The 14,699-nt window shown below is 42.1% G+C and overlaps 1 protein-coding gene across 3 annotated transcripts in view; it reads left to right on the top strand.

The window, feature by feature from the left end:
* The window catches only part of ubr3 (ubiquitin protein ligase E3 component n-recognin 3), a 61,842-nt gene that overhangs the window by 40,654 nt on the left and 6,489 nt on the right, over positions 1 to 14,699 (top strand). For all 3 annotated transcript variants that reach the window (XM_087147815.1, XM_087147814.1, XM_087147813.1), the window contains 12 exons: positions 100 to 233; positions 1,707 to 1,817; positions 3,706 to 3,927; positions 4,939 to 5,075; positions 6,135 to 6,226; positions 6,921 to 7,035; positions 7,629 to 7,726; positions 9,397 to 9,521; positions 10,242 to 10,346; positions 11,088 to 11,213; positions 12,534 to 12,722; positions 14,106 to 14,312. In XM_087147815.1, the coding sequence (XP_087003941.1) occupies positions 100 to 233; positions 1,707 to 1,817; positions 3,706 to 3,927; positions 4,939 to 5,075; positions 6,135 to 6,226; positions 6,921 to 7,035; positions 7,629 to 7,726; positions 9,397 to 9,521; positions 10,242 to 10,346; positions 11,088 to 11,213; positions 12,534 to 12,722; positions 14,106 to 14,312 (1,661 nt within the window). The remainder of the gene's footprint in view (positions 1 to 99; positions 234 to 1,706; positions 1,818 to 3,705; positions 3,928 to 4,938; positions 5,076 to 6,134; positions 6,227 to 6,920; positions 7,036 to 7,628; positions 7,727 to 9,396; positions 9,522 to 10,241; positions 10,347 to 11,087; positions 11,214 to 12,533; positions 12,723 to 14,105; positions 14,313 to 14,699) is intronic.

Genomic DNA, 14,699 nt, shown 5'->3' with positions numbered 1-14,699 from the left:
CCATAAAAATAGAACCAATTTTCTATATCAACAGACAGGTACCCAGGTACCTGGCACAGGTCTAAGGGCATTGCCACTTTTGATTTTGGGTTTCCATAGTACTCGGCCACCGCTCGCAGGTTGCGGAGGCCCAGAGCTTACCAACGAGCAACAGTGAAGCGGTCAGCATCAAAGGACGATGCAAGGAGGTCCACCAACAGAGAAAAGCAGATCTGCAGAGCAACTTTGACAAGGTGTGTGTGCGTCTATTGAGAGTGGTGTTCAGAGACTCAGAAAGTGTATGTGTCCATTCATTACTCACTTCAACTGTATCAGTGCTAAAGTTTTCATTGTAACATCAATACAGGTTATATAGTAAACTGTGCTTATTGTTCTATATATAGTACTTATTGTTCTATATATAGTACTTATTGTTCTATATATAGTACTTATTGTTCTATATATAAGATATCCCGCCCCCACACTCATTGACTCGCAATGGTTTGTTTGGGACACTACAGTTTCTTCAATATCTTTGCACTGCATTTGTTTTCACAAACTAAGTCTTAAGGAGTTTTCAGTATCATGTTGAAACCAATTTTGTGAAAATCAGACTTACTGTTCTTGCACAACATGCTTTTTCCGAGATCATTTCACAATCGTGAAAAGCGGTAATGAGTTATTTTCCAGAAATAAGATACCACTTTCCCCAAGACCATACACAGTTAGTGAAATATTTGTTTATTAATTGTTATTAGCACAAAATACAAATCTTTTAGATGTCTTTACTTTGAAGAGGGAGGGTAGCCTTCACAGTTTCTTCAATATCATTGCACTGCGGTTTGTTTTACAAACCAAGCCTAGAGGAGTTTTTCATTAACACCTCAAGGTCATTTTGACGCCAATTTTGTGAAAATCAGACATACCATTCTTGTCCAACATGCTTTTTCTGAGATTGTTTAGCCAAAATCCATACCTTTTCCATTGCATTCTCAAGGCACCAGGCCAACACATCTGAGATCATTAACGTCAAAGGACTGTCACATCAAAAGCCTTATATTATACTCAATCAAGACTTAAGCTTTGAGTTGATCATGAGTGTCTTTACAATCAGGTAAATTTCAAAACATTCGGCAAATGGCAGCTTAGTTTTTTAGGGGGGCAACAATTCCCCCACCCCCCGTGGCAGTGAGATGGTCCAAAATAACGGGCTTGAAGTGTGTCATGGGAGAAGGTGGATGATAACTGAACACAGTCTCAGAAGTGCTTTGCATCACAGCTCTTTAGAGGTATTGGCCTTTTAGAGGTATGGCGGAGGGCCATAGGAGGGCGCTATTTGGTTGGGGTATAATCTTTTGTGTTTGCTCCAACTTTACCCACTTCAAATAGCGCCCTCCTATTGTGTCAGCCATACTTCTAAAAGACTAATTGGGGTCATGTGCTCATGGTCTAGGATCAACCCTCAGAGTTTTGGGGTCTCTTATTGCAGTGAACTGTTGCTGCTCGTATGATTGTACAGGTGTGATCATTAATAAGTCAGATTAGATCATACCACAAGTAGTTGGAGAGCATAAATAAAAGATATCCAAAATAGAACAAGTCCCATATAAAAAAGTTTCCACAATCAGCCTGACTCAACATAAATGTTATCCTCACATGCATGTAGTAAGCAACACTTTGTTTTCAGTTTTGTGTCTTTGTCACCATTTCTTGGCTGTTTCTTGCAGTCGTCAGTGCAGATGTCAGTGAATGTCGGTTGGCACGGTGGAATCCATATTCAGAGTTGTAGGCATTACATTCATCTCAGGTGTCATGAGTCTTACATCAGATCATTACGGGTAAGGAAGCCCTTGGAGATATTTGTAGATCCCTCCGACAGCGTACCCATTCCTATTGGTCGAGAGCCCTTCTTGTGGATGGTTTTTAAGAGATGATAAAACTACCAACTTCTTTTAAATGTATTCTGGTTTAATAATATAATAAACAATAATAATAAACAAACACTTGTAAAGCACCATCTATCTGGAAAACTAATCCGAGGCACTAGGAAAGAATGTGAAATCAGATTGATGTAACTACCAAAATAAGAACCCTTAAACAGAAGAGTTTTCAAGTTTAATTTAAATGTTTTTAGAGAGTCCAATCTTCTGAGATCATTTGGGAGGTTGTTCCACAGCACTGGTGCGGCCGATGAAAAGGCCCGACTTCCATAGGCAGTCTGTGTTCTGGGAATCTCAAGCAGATTCTTGTGTGATGAGCGCAAGTCGCGTTGTGGTGCATAGGGTGTAATGAGGCTACTCAAATAACTCGACACTAATCCATGAACAATTTTCCAGGTTAACGAGAGAGTTTTGAATTTGACCCGCTCCCGGACAGACAACCACTTTAGATGTTGCAGAACTGGCGAGATGTGGTCAAATTCGTTTGACTTTGATAAGATTCGGGCAGCTGCATTTAGAGTGTGCTGGAGTTTGTTCAACTGATAAGATTTAATGTTGATCAGTAGAGAATTACAAATATCTAGCCGAGAAAGAACAAAAGCTTGAATGAGCTTGGATACAGATGTGTCATCAAGTGTTTTCCGTATGCTGTTTACATTCTGAATGTTAAAATAAACATTCGTAACAGTTTCCTATGAATTTGGACTCCAGTTTATGGACCTAAACCCCCTGGTACTGGGAGTTGACAGTCATGATCGTGAGAGCATGCACAAAGCAACCAGTGAATCCACATTTCGTACAGTCAAAATGTCACTCTACACCCAGCTCAGCTGCGTTCTACGCCACATCGTGCAACTTGTGCCTTGCACATCAAATTTTGAAAAGGGGATTTTAGTTCTGTGAGCAGTGAGACACATACTGTAGATATTGCTGAAGGGGCGTCTCACAAGACACAGTGTAAAAGTGATGAACGAAATTGTTCCATCACAAGAGGTCACCTGTCATAATTTGTGAATCAGAAGAGAAGTGTGACAGTTAGTTTTAAACTAGTCACTTTTAAAATGCCAATTACGTTTTCATTCCCTTATTGTTATACCTCAGATTTTGTCTCTTGATTTGCCAAAGTCGGTTACATGGTATCCGCTACGTCTACTAATTATTCTCGATGACATGGTTTTTTTATTTTTATGTTTTGTTTCCGTACTGTATGCATTGCAACCAAAATGGCAACCAGTTCAGGTCAGCTGATCAGGTTCAAACGTACAGCACATTCAGTGACTTCCGTCACACTAACACCCGTGGAGGCGTCATCAGTTTAGATGGGCATGATGGGATTTGTGGTAATTAATAAATGGTCTTGGGTTGCCTGAGGTGCCCCCCATCATGCCAACAGGTCATGCAGCAATTACGGTAGATTTGCAACATCAGTACATACTGTCAGAAGCCATGGTCTGCCATACGTTTCTGGTCTTTCACAGAACTTACTTGATTTCTACCAAGTTGCCCCTACATTAATGATTTTTTTCAGCTATTTAGAATGGCGTCAACTTTCCATTGCACTGTTTCACTATTAAGCCACCATATGTTTGCACTGTTTTGTAAGATACTACCTCAAATAACCGGTTTGCCGGATCACTTCTGTGGGCCAGATTGAGTAAGCATGAGATATTATGTGAGTGTCAAATCCAGCTGAGTCACGTTTTCATGAGGAGGCACAGAAAAGTAGTTGAAGGCACTGCTGAGGTTTGAACGATGTGAACACTGACTAAAACTCATCTTACTTCAGCAACAGGATTACCAAACCCCTCAGTTGCAAGTCAGAGACAAGGGTGAGTACGAGTGTCCGCTGTGTCGACAGCTGGCAAACTTTGTTCTGCCATGCCCGCCGTCTGTAGAGGGCTGCGTAGTGGCAGGACCCAGCCCCGAGACCCGAGGTCACGCTGCAGTTGTTGCAGAGGTCACAGAGAAACTCAGACTCAACAGGGAAGGCTTCAAGGAATCATTGAAGGTGAGATGACATTTTACAACATTTTAGTTGCATGGCTGTCCTGTAGTTCCTTTTCTTGGGGGAGGTTGAAGTGTCATCCTTACAGAGTTTGTGGTAAAGATTTGCATAAATTGCTGTTCCTATGTGGACATGAGAATAACAAGGTCCTTTCTACATAGGGAGTAGAGACGTGTGGACTTACCCAGGTCGATACAACATCCCCCCCCAAAAAAAAGAAGGTTTAGAGGCATTCTTGGGTTTATGGCCATGTGTAGCTTAAAGGAAGAACAGTCGAACAGTTGTGCCAGTCAACCAGACAGAATCCAGCTTTAAAAAAGAGTTGTTCAGTTTGCAAAAACATGAGTATTATCACTGATTCTTCTTCACTGCACTGCACAAAATATGCAGTGTTTACAACCAGCCTTGCTTTGAGAGGACACCTTCTTTGGTTTAAGAGCAGTGTTGTATTTGAGTCCATCACAAGTTCCTTCACAAGTCCCTTAGTGGGGCCAGTTATAAGTAACAAGGTGAACAATGACAAAAGAATGCGTTTGTCACAGCTCATTTGAATTGCTTGTGGCCTGGCTTAGGACAGGGTGACTTGTGATGGACTTGCAGGGACTTGTGATGGACTCAAATACATCACTGGTTGGGAAACTCAGGACCGAGTTTTGGGGACAAAACTTTGACCCCACATAGATACATCCTCACAGTAACTATTGAAGTTATGTGCGGTCCCCACAACAGCAGTGCCAATAAGTGTGTCGTGTGAAAATAACTAATGACACTCAATGTGAACCAACCGTCACAGAGCTCTGAACCAAAACGTATTGTCCAGTAACCCCACTCTGTATTCAAAAACTCAGCTGCAAACTCGTCACAGGCAATGAACATGAAACCTCTGGCTCACGGTATTCTTATGTTGAACAAATCTCTGTGTTCATTATTCCCAGTATTTAGGTCACTGATGAAAACCTCTGAATCCATGGCATGACTGTCAAACAAACCATGTTTCTCACTTATATCTGCCAGGGAATAATCACATCCATCAGGGATGTCTTCCAGCACCGACTCTTGAGAGAAATCAGGCACAGATCAACATCTCTTGAGTCCCTACTTCCTTTTGACCATTCTGAAGTGGTTGACATCATTCTGTGCTCAACAGCAAGGTGAGAACCTGAGTTGCAAGTGAGACCCCCAAGGTCACTGCCTCACCCACAAGACTATCACAACATCAAGCAAGATCGTCATGAGTCCCCATAAGACCATCTCCAAACCCCACAAGTTTTCCAGTGAGAAGTTAAGCCACAAGCCACTTAAACAATCTGCTAAGTGAACATTCCTTCATCGTGGTTCGGCCTATTACTTTTTGCCTGTCTTGTGTCATGTCTGGTGATGGTCTTTAACTACAACACTCGTAATAGTATGTTAGACCGTAATAGGTTTGATAAGATCCTGGGAGGTTTTCAGTCACTCACAGGAGTGGCAGTTACTTCTGTTATCGGGGTTCCCCCTTAGCCAAATGCGAGTGAAAACAGTCACGGGCGAGTCAAAACACTTCCCTCAGTCGTCCGGCGGGCGAGTTAAAATTTGTACACGTTCTTTTTTTTCTGATGTGATTGAAGAAAATAAAACAAAGTCTTGATTTCAAAGCTTTACCTTTTGTCTGTCATGAAAGTAACTTTATTTTATTGGAATCAAATAAACCCCAACATTGCTTCTGACTCCACCTGGAATCCTGTGTGTGCTGGGACTATTTGTACATTGTCCCTGGTACCTATCATCAACGCATCAACGATAGTTTCTCCAGTAGTCAGTGACCTCTATACATGACCAATATAATTAACATACAATGTGTACTGGGAACCAAATACCCAAAACCGATACTGCGTCCATAGACTGGTGCAATCTGGTTCCTAAGTTACTTCGTTGTACCACTGATCGTAAGCTCCTCGTTGGACAATCATGCAGGGTGAGTGAGTAGGGAACGGGAACCAGTCTACCCACGAACCGCTATCACCCCACGTGATAGCAATGGATAGAAACGTCTTGGTGGACCAACTTTCATAAGTCAAAAAAAACCTGCTTTAATTGTTATTTTTTTCCACAAATTTCATGGGTTAGTAAAAATCTCTGCAGGCTAGTAAAAATCACAATTTACTAGCCCGGCGGGCTACTGTCAGAAAAAAATAAAGGGCAAGCCCTGGTTATGTTTCTTCTACCAACAGAGTGAACCTGGAGTTAGACCTTGTTGTCCGAGAAACCTTACTGCATCCCCCATCAACTTGCCAGTCATCCACAAACAGGAGAACTTGCATTGGTAAGACTGAAATCTAAGCAGCAAACTCCAAAGATGGTATATTTTATCAGTTCTAGATTATACTCTCATTCACAGCACATACCTAAGGATCGGGCTTCAGTCCGTCACTCTAATTAACTGACTTAGTTATAAGTTACATGAATTATGAGTTATATTATGAGTCTTTTTACAAGTCCTGTCAAACGCGCAGCCATGGGAAACTGAACAAAAGTGGTAAAGGAATACTTTTGTCACATTTGGCAACTTGGTTTAAGACTGGATGGCTTATGATGGACTTGTGATGGACTAGCAGGAACTAGTGATGGACCAGTCAACAACCCCATATTTTTCATTAAGAAAATTTTGAAAAGTTGAGAAAACAGTTCAAATGGCAGTGTAAATTGTAACAATTCCTATTCCACCTTCTCATCACCATGATTGTTTACCATGGTTATGCCTACCAGCCATGAACATGATGAAGGTTTTAAGGCTGGTGATGTCTGTCTGTATGTGAATAATGGTTAGTAACTGAACAAGTGTGCTCTGAAAACCTTTCTCAGATTCGACTAGTGTTTCCACCTGTAATGAAATGCCAAGTGGTGCGTGTCTGCATGCTGTAGTTGGGGGGGGTCTTCTAAGAATTTGTGTAGTTGTCATTTTCATAAAATCTTGTGGCCGACTCAGTTTTTGTACGCCGCATTTCTTGTTTATGCAGGCACTCTGCTGGAAGTCCTGAGCTTACTCCTGGACAAAAGCCCTGTCGGTTTGGCTACCAAGCCGTGGTCCTTGTTGACTGATGTAAAGCAAATCAGAGCACCATCAACGTCAAGGTTGGTCTCCCTTTCAAGGGAAGCTTTGTCATTTCCCTGAAAAGTCAGTTCACCTTCCTGCAAGTTTCACAATATCAAGAACAAACTTTGTGGAGAAACTTTGGTATTGTTTTATACATTTTCTAATCTGCAGAAGATCCTCACAATTTCCACATCAGAACTCAGTTTTTTTGTTGTTGTTGATTGGTAGCATTGTTGCATTTGCTTACCTGGGCTTCAGTGAATCATGCCTGGGATCAAATTTGAGACCATTGCAAATGATATGAATCAAAAAGGGCAGTCTGAATCCGAGAATGAGTTTTGATGCTGATGCTGTCGCCATTTTCTTCAGTTATTTCACCACGCCCACTTACTGGCATATCTCACTATCATTGCCCAAGATTCACATGGCCGACACTTTGCCCATTGAAGTAAGCATGCATTACATGTGATCAGTAACCTCTTGACCTCCAACATGATTTTCAGTTATGCCCGGCGTGTTATACATGTTCGGTGCTTTCAAGCGCTTGATGGCCTTCTGTCTCCTGTCATGCACTTTGCATCATATGCAACCTTAGATGATGATGGGAGCGAATAACGTCCATCTTTTACAGGAGTAGCGGATCAGCCAGTGAGGTTCCTCTGCTTCTGAGAGACCCAGTAGCCATGCTGATTAACTTGGTACTAGCTATGCAGCATCCGGTGTCAAAAGGTGAGTGGATGCCGGCTTTTTGCAGGAACAGGGGGTTATGCATTTTTACATCGGAGCAACACCTCATCACTTACTTGCACTGGTTAATGTGCATTTGGGTAGGGATCCATTGAGCACTCACAACTTATTAAATGGTCGTCACAGCTGTGCAAGTTGAAGTTTTCCCACCAACCTGTTTCTTCTTTGCTCGTTGAGGTGGTGAATGTAGTCAGATGAGATAGATCAAGCCTCACCTTCGTCTTTGGATTCACCCATTTTTTTAGGCCCCTGACATTGGAAATCAGTATATGTGAGTCGGTGATTTGTTGCCAGAAAATTACGTAGATCCGTGTGACATTAAACCAAAGATGGCTGCCTTCACCTCAACATTAAACCTTGTTGAACCTCAACATTAGCATTGAAAAGCCTACGGATTTTCCCAAGGCCAGAGGCAGAAACAGAGCAGAGCAGTGATAGAGACTCATGACTAGTCCACCAAGTGTGGTGTACACTGTCAAGGAACATCAGTTAAACCTGTTTCTTCAGCCTGTTTCATTTCCATCAATGCCTGTTGCCAGGTATGCTGTTATGAAGATACCAGTGCCCAATTGGCACTACTAAAGACTCGACTTTACTCTCATAGAGGCTCTGCATATGTCATGGAGGCCATAAGCAGTAAGCACAGCGAAAGGCTTGCTAAACTCAAGAGGAAAATGTTGTTGAACTTAGTGATGTAACACCGGAAATCTCTGTGCGCGCCTGTCCATGAAGTTTTGTACTAAGCACAGCAACCATGAAATATTTTCAAGATGTATTTATTTATTTATTTTTTTTTTTTTTGCGTTGGGGAGATGTTAATTTTATATAACAGGTTTTGCCCTTACCCAACATATATTAATAAGCACTGTATGCTCAGTGCTTGTCCGAGAGCTTGCGAAAAAACCCTCACAAGCTTACTCGGGTGGGACTCGAACCCACGACCTCCTGCTTACTAGTGCAGACGGCCAGCCGACCCCGGCAAGCTCGGTGGTCGAGTGGTTAAGATATCTGCACTAGTAAGCAGGAGGTCGTGGGTTCGAGTCCCACCCGAGTAAGCTTGTGAGGGTTTTTTCGCAAGCTCTCGGACAAGCACTGAGCATACAGTGCTTATTAATATACGTTGGGTAAGGGCAAAACCTGTTATATAAAACATGAAATATTTGCCATGAAATGCTTTTACCATTAAGCAAATTTTTGTGCTATGATTAGAAAAAAATTTGCTTAATGTCAAGCAGCACCGTGAAATTGGGCCCAGGAGTTGGGCACACTGAGAACAAAGCCATGCACAAGAAAAGGGAGATGACAATGATCTAAGTGTTGCTGGCCATTTAGCTGGACTGTGGATGGACAGTTAAGCTTGACTCTGTAAGCAGCTACATTGTATGACGTGGGGATGTAAGAGTGCAGGAATATTCTGTTATCATGCAAGTTTTGTAGAATTTACTTTATTTCGTTTATATAGGCTAAAGAAATTTTTGATCTAAAGCAGTCTCAAAAAAAGCTTAAAGCCCTCATTGTTAGTTTAACAACAGCATCCCAGATTATTGATGTGTTGAGAAAGTGTCCACTTGTTGAATTGTTCCTGTGACTTATTTCAATCATTTATCCTAACTAGCTAATGACTTTCCATTGGTTTGTTGGTTCCATTTCAGAGCATTTCACGTGCATGATCCGAGCACTATATGCTCCTCTGTACATACAAGCCCTGTCTGTCATCAGTTGCAGAATGCCAGACACAGAGAGGCGAGCATGGGCTGAAAGTGGTCAGACATGCCAGGTACCATGCCAAAGCCAGGACGTACTATACAGCCCCCTGAATTTCTGCATCTGAAATATTTTAGGAATTCCTCCCTCATCAGTGCGAAACTGATATATTGTTGTACTTACTGTCACCATTACACAATGAAGCATTTTTTTCTCAGTCAATAAATGTATCTTGCCCCCGACACAAAGAAGCAGTATGGTCAAAATGCTTTCTTATTGAATTTAACACAAAATCAAGACAGGAGCACAAACAGGTGTTACACTTCGAGAAAATTGTGGTTAAGCCGTTGACTTGGATTCAGATCTAATCGTGTGATTTGTGACTTGGACTTGACCTGTATGACTTAGGACGTGAATTTGGCTCACGTGACTCTGTGACTTGGACTTGACTTACATGTCCTGGGGAACAAACTCAGCGTGCATGACTTGTGACTTGGACGTGACCCACAAGACTTGCAACTTAGACCCTGTTCTGCATGATTTATGAATTTGACCCAACCGACTTGATTCCAGTGTAGAACAACCTTCATCACTTGGCACTTGTACTTGATTTACCTAGCACATGACCTATATATGACAGATATGACTCATCTTACATGACTTGGACTCTGGACTTGACGTACATGTAGCAAGAAGGGTATTTAATTTCCGTGATTAGTGACTCAAAAGGTCCCAATGTAGGAAATGAGTATAATTATATCTGATGCCCCCCCATCCCATTTTGGTTTCACAGGATCACTCCAGCCAAATACAGATGCAACCCTTGCTAAGTCAGATAATAAAGATGTACTCTCAGAGCACACTGTACGAGGATACTGAGTCACATGAGCAACTAGCAGTGAGTTACCTTGCCGTGTAGTACCTAAATTAATTGAAGCACAGGTCATGAGGAATTTAGTAAGAGTTAATTAATGTTTACAGTTTGGTTGCAAACAAGTCATAGTTTCCACTTCATCTTTTAGCTCAGACAACATCCAGAATTTGTGAATCGATTCCCATTTCATCTGGGAGTCATGACTCTGTTGAGAAATCAACTCCATAAATTCTCGTACAGGAAGTAAAAACCGAGCCTTTCCAGTGTGCTTTTGGAGTTATAAACATCATCAGTGATGAAGTTTAGTCATTGTATTTTTCCGTCTAGCAAACTTATGGTTTTTATATCTTAGGGCACGTTTATGCAGTGCATGATAAAAAATATTTCAGGCAATAACAGATAGAAAACCATGGTTACCTGTGCGACACTTTGCACTGAGGGCAAACAGCTTATTTGGGCATTGAACCATTGTGTTTAGTATCCTGAGTGGTTTCTCAAAGATATCGTACAGAAATAACATGTTTGGGCTATTCAGCCATCTCATTAGGGATAATGTCACCATCTGACTAGCACCATTGAGTGATTCCTTGTGCCTTTGATTCATCCAGTGGATGGTAATTCTCTTGTGAGAGTTGGTAATTTTCATACCAGGCGTTTTTGCCATGTGTAAAACGTTGGGCTACTCGCCGTTTTCCATCACCGCATTTGGTAATCGCTCATCTGTGTGAAGGAGCCCTCTGTTGTTTCCCGCTTCATCTATCGTAGATATGCCAATCAGTCTGGACCCTCCAGTGCATTGAGACTGCCATACAGGAGTATTGTCTCCCGTTCCTACGCATCGCTGCTCTGATGCAGCATCATCTGTTCCGGGATGAACTACCGACTTGCCAGGTGAGGGCAAGTTATCAAAGCAAGAGTACAGGGTGATGGACACACACTCTTGGCCCTTAGTTACGGCACCTGAGATGTGTTGTACGCTAGTTATCAGTGGGACCAGAAGCATTACAGGGTCATTCTATTGATGTTTCCCGTGACCTATGATATTGAAAGTTTAGAAATTACCTGCCAAAGGAATAAATGTGTTTTAGAGTAAACTTCACTGATATTGCCGTGTCAAAATTACACAGGTCAGGTGTAACAGGGACAACAAAATGTCACAGGTTTGGACCCCAAACTTACAGAATGACCCTACAAGGACATATCAACATCTGCGTAAACCAGTCCAAATGTCCCCCACAAAAGAAAATACCTCTTTAGGATGGAGTCAGTCCTTTGCTGAAGCCACTGTTGTAGAGCCAATAACGAAATGTACAAAAAACAGACAAGGTTTTCTATTTTGCTTAGCAGACTTCCAGCCACTTGGTATGATTTTTAAGCGTTTTTTCTCAAATTCAAAAAGCTTAATGAAATTTGGCCCATTGTGCAGATCCTGTGCAAACGGGCTGTTGTGTGAATGACATGAAAAGCTGCTCCAACTCTGCATGTATGCTGGTCCCATAGCCACCGTGTAGTCTCGCATGACCTACTCAGTTGGTGTAATGTGCTTTCCTTTGGCCCCTCATTCTCTTTTATCCAAATTTACATGATGGAGTGACAGCAGTACAAACGTGCATATCACATTGATCAACAAAGCCACGTCATCACAAAGGCCTATAATTATTGAGCCTGTTTCTTAGGTAGTTAAATACCCAATGAAATTAGTTCGTTTAATCTCTGTAAACCAATGGTGACGTAGAGCCTTAAGCATCGTCATGTACATGTACAATGTAGTATGTGAAGGATTCTTTTTTGTCAGTTTCACCGTGAATTCACCCTCATATCGTGTGTCCAAAGTCTATGGATGATGCTTCAGTTCAGGGTGCACCAAAACTATTGTGTATGTCACTGTCTGGTGCATATGAAGTTACGTGCATGTTGACCAAAGGTTATATAGCGCCACATAGCGGCGCAAGATGGGTAATTCAGCCATAAAGGTGTTATCACCATGGGCGCCATTTGAGTGTGAACGTTCATGTGTGTGCGTGCCTGTCACGGTGCCAGTGCATTAACATGCACTGCGCAGTGGTAGTCCAACCAGAATGGCGCCCATGTGATAACAACGTTTTACGCGTATTCATGGTTAAGTTCCCCATCTTGCGGCGCTATACGATCTTTGATGTTGACTACCAAAAACCTTGAGTAAACTGTCATCTGCTCTGCCTTGTCCAACAGAAACAGGAACTAGAGTTTGAGTTGATTGTCAATTACCTCCAGCTGTGCACAGCGCCCTCTACAGGGGAGCAGCAAGCCGACCTGTACAGTGCACAGTGTCTTCATTTTGTCTGCAACCCGTCAGAATTTCTGATGGGTTGGTGCCAAGACCTGCTGGCATTTGTCAGGAAAAATCGTAAAACTGCAAAGGTACACCAATTGTCTCTACTTCGAAGATGAAGCATGTAGAAAGCAAACCTAGCATTGCACACAAATTTCCTCTTTAATGTTCCTCTGGATGTGGTACAGTTTTCAGCAAAGACTCTCAAAGTGAATTCCTTAATATCCCACGAACCAGTTTTTAAGAGAGCAAGTACCAAATTTTGGCACATGAAAGAAAGTGGCCATACCCCACAAACGGTTCATAGCCAGGAGCTGGTGCCGTCATAATGTTTCATGTAATACTGCAAGTAAGCTCCAGGGTTTGGGTTGGGCATGGTTTGGAAGTCTATTGCTGGACATTGGTTCAGTTCAGATGTGATAAGCAATCTGTGAAATGCCTCCAAGAAACCTCTTTGTTGAGTGATCAGTGAAACACAGTGAAACACATATGACTGTTTATCCCCTACTGAATGTGTAGGGGTGTTACTTGATCTACTACCCATTGTCATCCTGTGGGATCAGGGCCTTACAACACCTTAAAACTCCCTGGCAACATTAGTCCTATAATCCCCTCAGTGAATATCCAGGAAAAAGCCCCCAGGGATTAATTTCATGGTGAAATGGCATGTTAAGGGGTTTTTAATAAAGACGAAAGATGTTCATAATGATTAGAACACCAAAATACTCATTACAAATGCACTGTGCAGTTTCCATGTCTATGTACATGTATAAGACATCAGAACTGCTTCCCCAAAGTTAATTTCAGAAATGAAAATTCCAAAGAAACTTAACCGTCAGAAGTCTGCCGTCCACTTTTCGCTGGCAGAAAAGCAGATGTGTTTGAACCATGCTGGAACAAAACGATTAAAGGATATTAACAGGTACCCCACACACTCCACTCAAAGATGGATTAACATGATATCAAGTCAGCATTCTTTCCCAAGATGGGATCAATGACTTTATATTTACAACGCATGTAGGCACCCACTTGGTTTTCCATCAATGTCCATCCGTCTAACTGAAAACGGCAATTTGTTATTACAAAAATTTGCAAACCTGGCAAACTGTCCCTACAGTGAATACATTACTATGACTGCGACCCAATGGGAGGCAATCACACCAAAGTTGCATGTGGTCTGGTCACCGGACGGGTTATGAAGAAACAGCTGGGCAAGCTTGCAAATTGGTAGGCTCCAGACTTGCCTTTGAGTAGGGTCAAACGGCGATAAGCATTCAGTTCAGATTATTTTGCATGGCCACTTAATGACATCATTGCCCTAATACGGAAGTGCCATGTTTGATGATTTTTGCTTCGGTTCCTCAGTTCAACTGCAGCACTAGAGTCCATTAATAATACATTGCTCTCAACTGCAAAATATTTCTAAATCAATTTCATTTGCTGATGTAATCATTCTGGTTCTTTTCCTGTAGAGTCTTTTGTTGTACAATCCTGTCTTCTTCCCACCCCGACTTCTCCAACTACCTAAGAATTACGATGCCGTGTTCCAGTACTACCGAGAACAGAAGTGTCGTTACTGCCATCAGGTACCCAATCGGCCTGCTCTCTGCCTGGCTTGTGGCACCTTTATTTGTCTGAATGGGTCCAGGGCGGGGTGCCAGAGGGCCAGTATTGCAGAGGTAAGAGCAATTGAGTAACTTTGGTGTCAATTTCACTTTTTAGTGAGGAGTCGCTGCCGGAAGGTAATACCAATTGAGTCACATAGGTTTTTAGACTCATTACCTTGGAGCTAAGAGTAGGTATTTGGACTCATTACATTGGAGCTAAGAGTAGGTTTTTGGACTCATTACCTTGGAGCTAAGAGTAGGTTTTTGGACTCATTACCTTGGAGCTAAGAGCAGGTTTTTGGACTCATTGCCTTGGAGCTAAGAGCAGGTTTTTGGACTCATTACATTGGAGCTAAGAGTAGGTTTTTGGACTCATTACCTTGGAGCTAAGAGTAGGTTTTTGGACTCATTAGCTTGGAGCTAAGAGCAGGTTTTTGGACTCATTACCTTGGAGGTAAG

This window comes from Acanthaster planci, linkage group LG17, assembly GCF_054643075.1.
Source record: "Acanthaster planci isolate LZ-2023a linkage group LG17, COTS_SCS, whole genome shotgun sequence".
NCBI lineage: Eukaryota > Metazoa > Echinodermata > Asteroidea > Valvatida > Acanthasteridae > Acanthaster > Acanthaster planci.
This window is presented reverse-complemented; position numbering and strand designations above follow the sequence as displayed.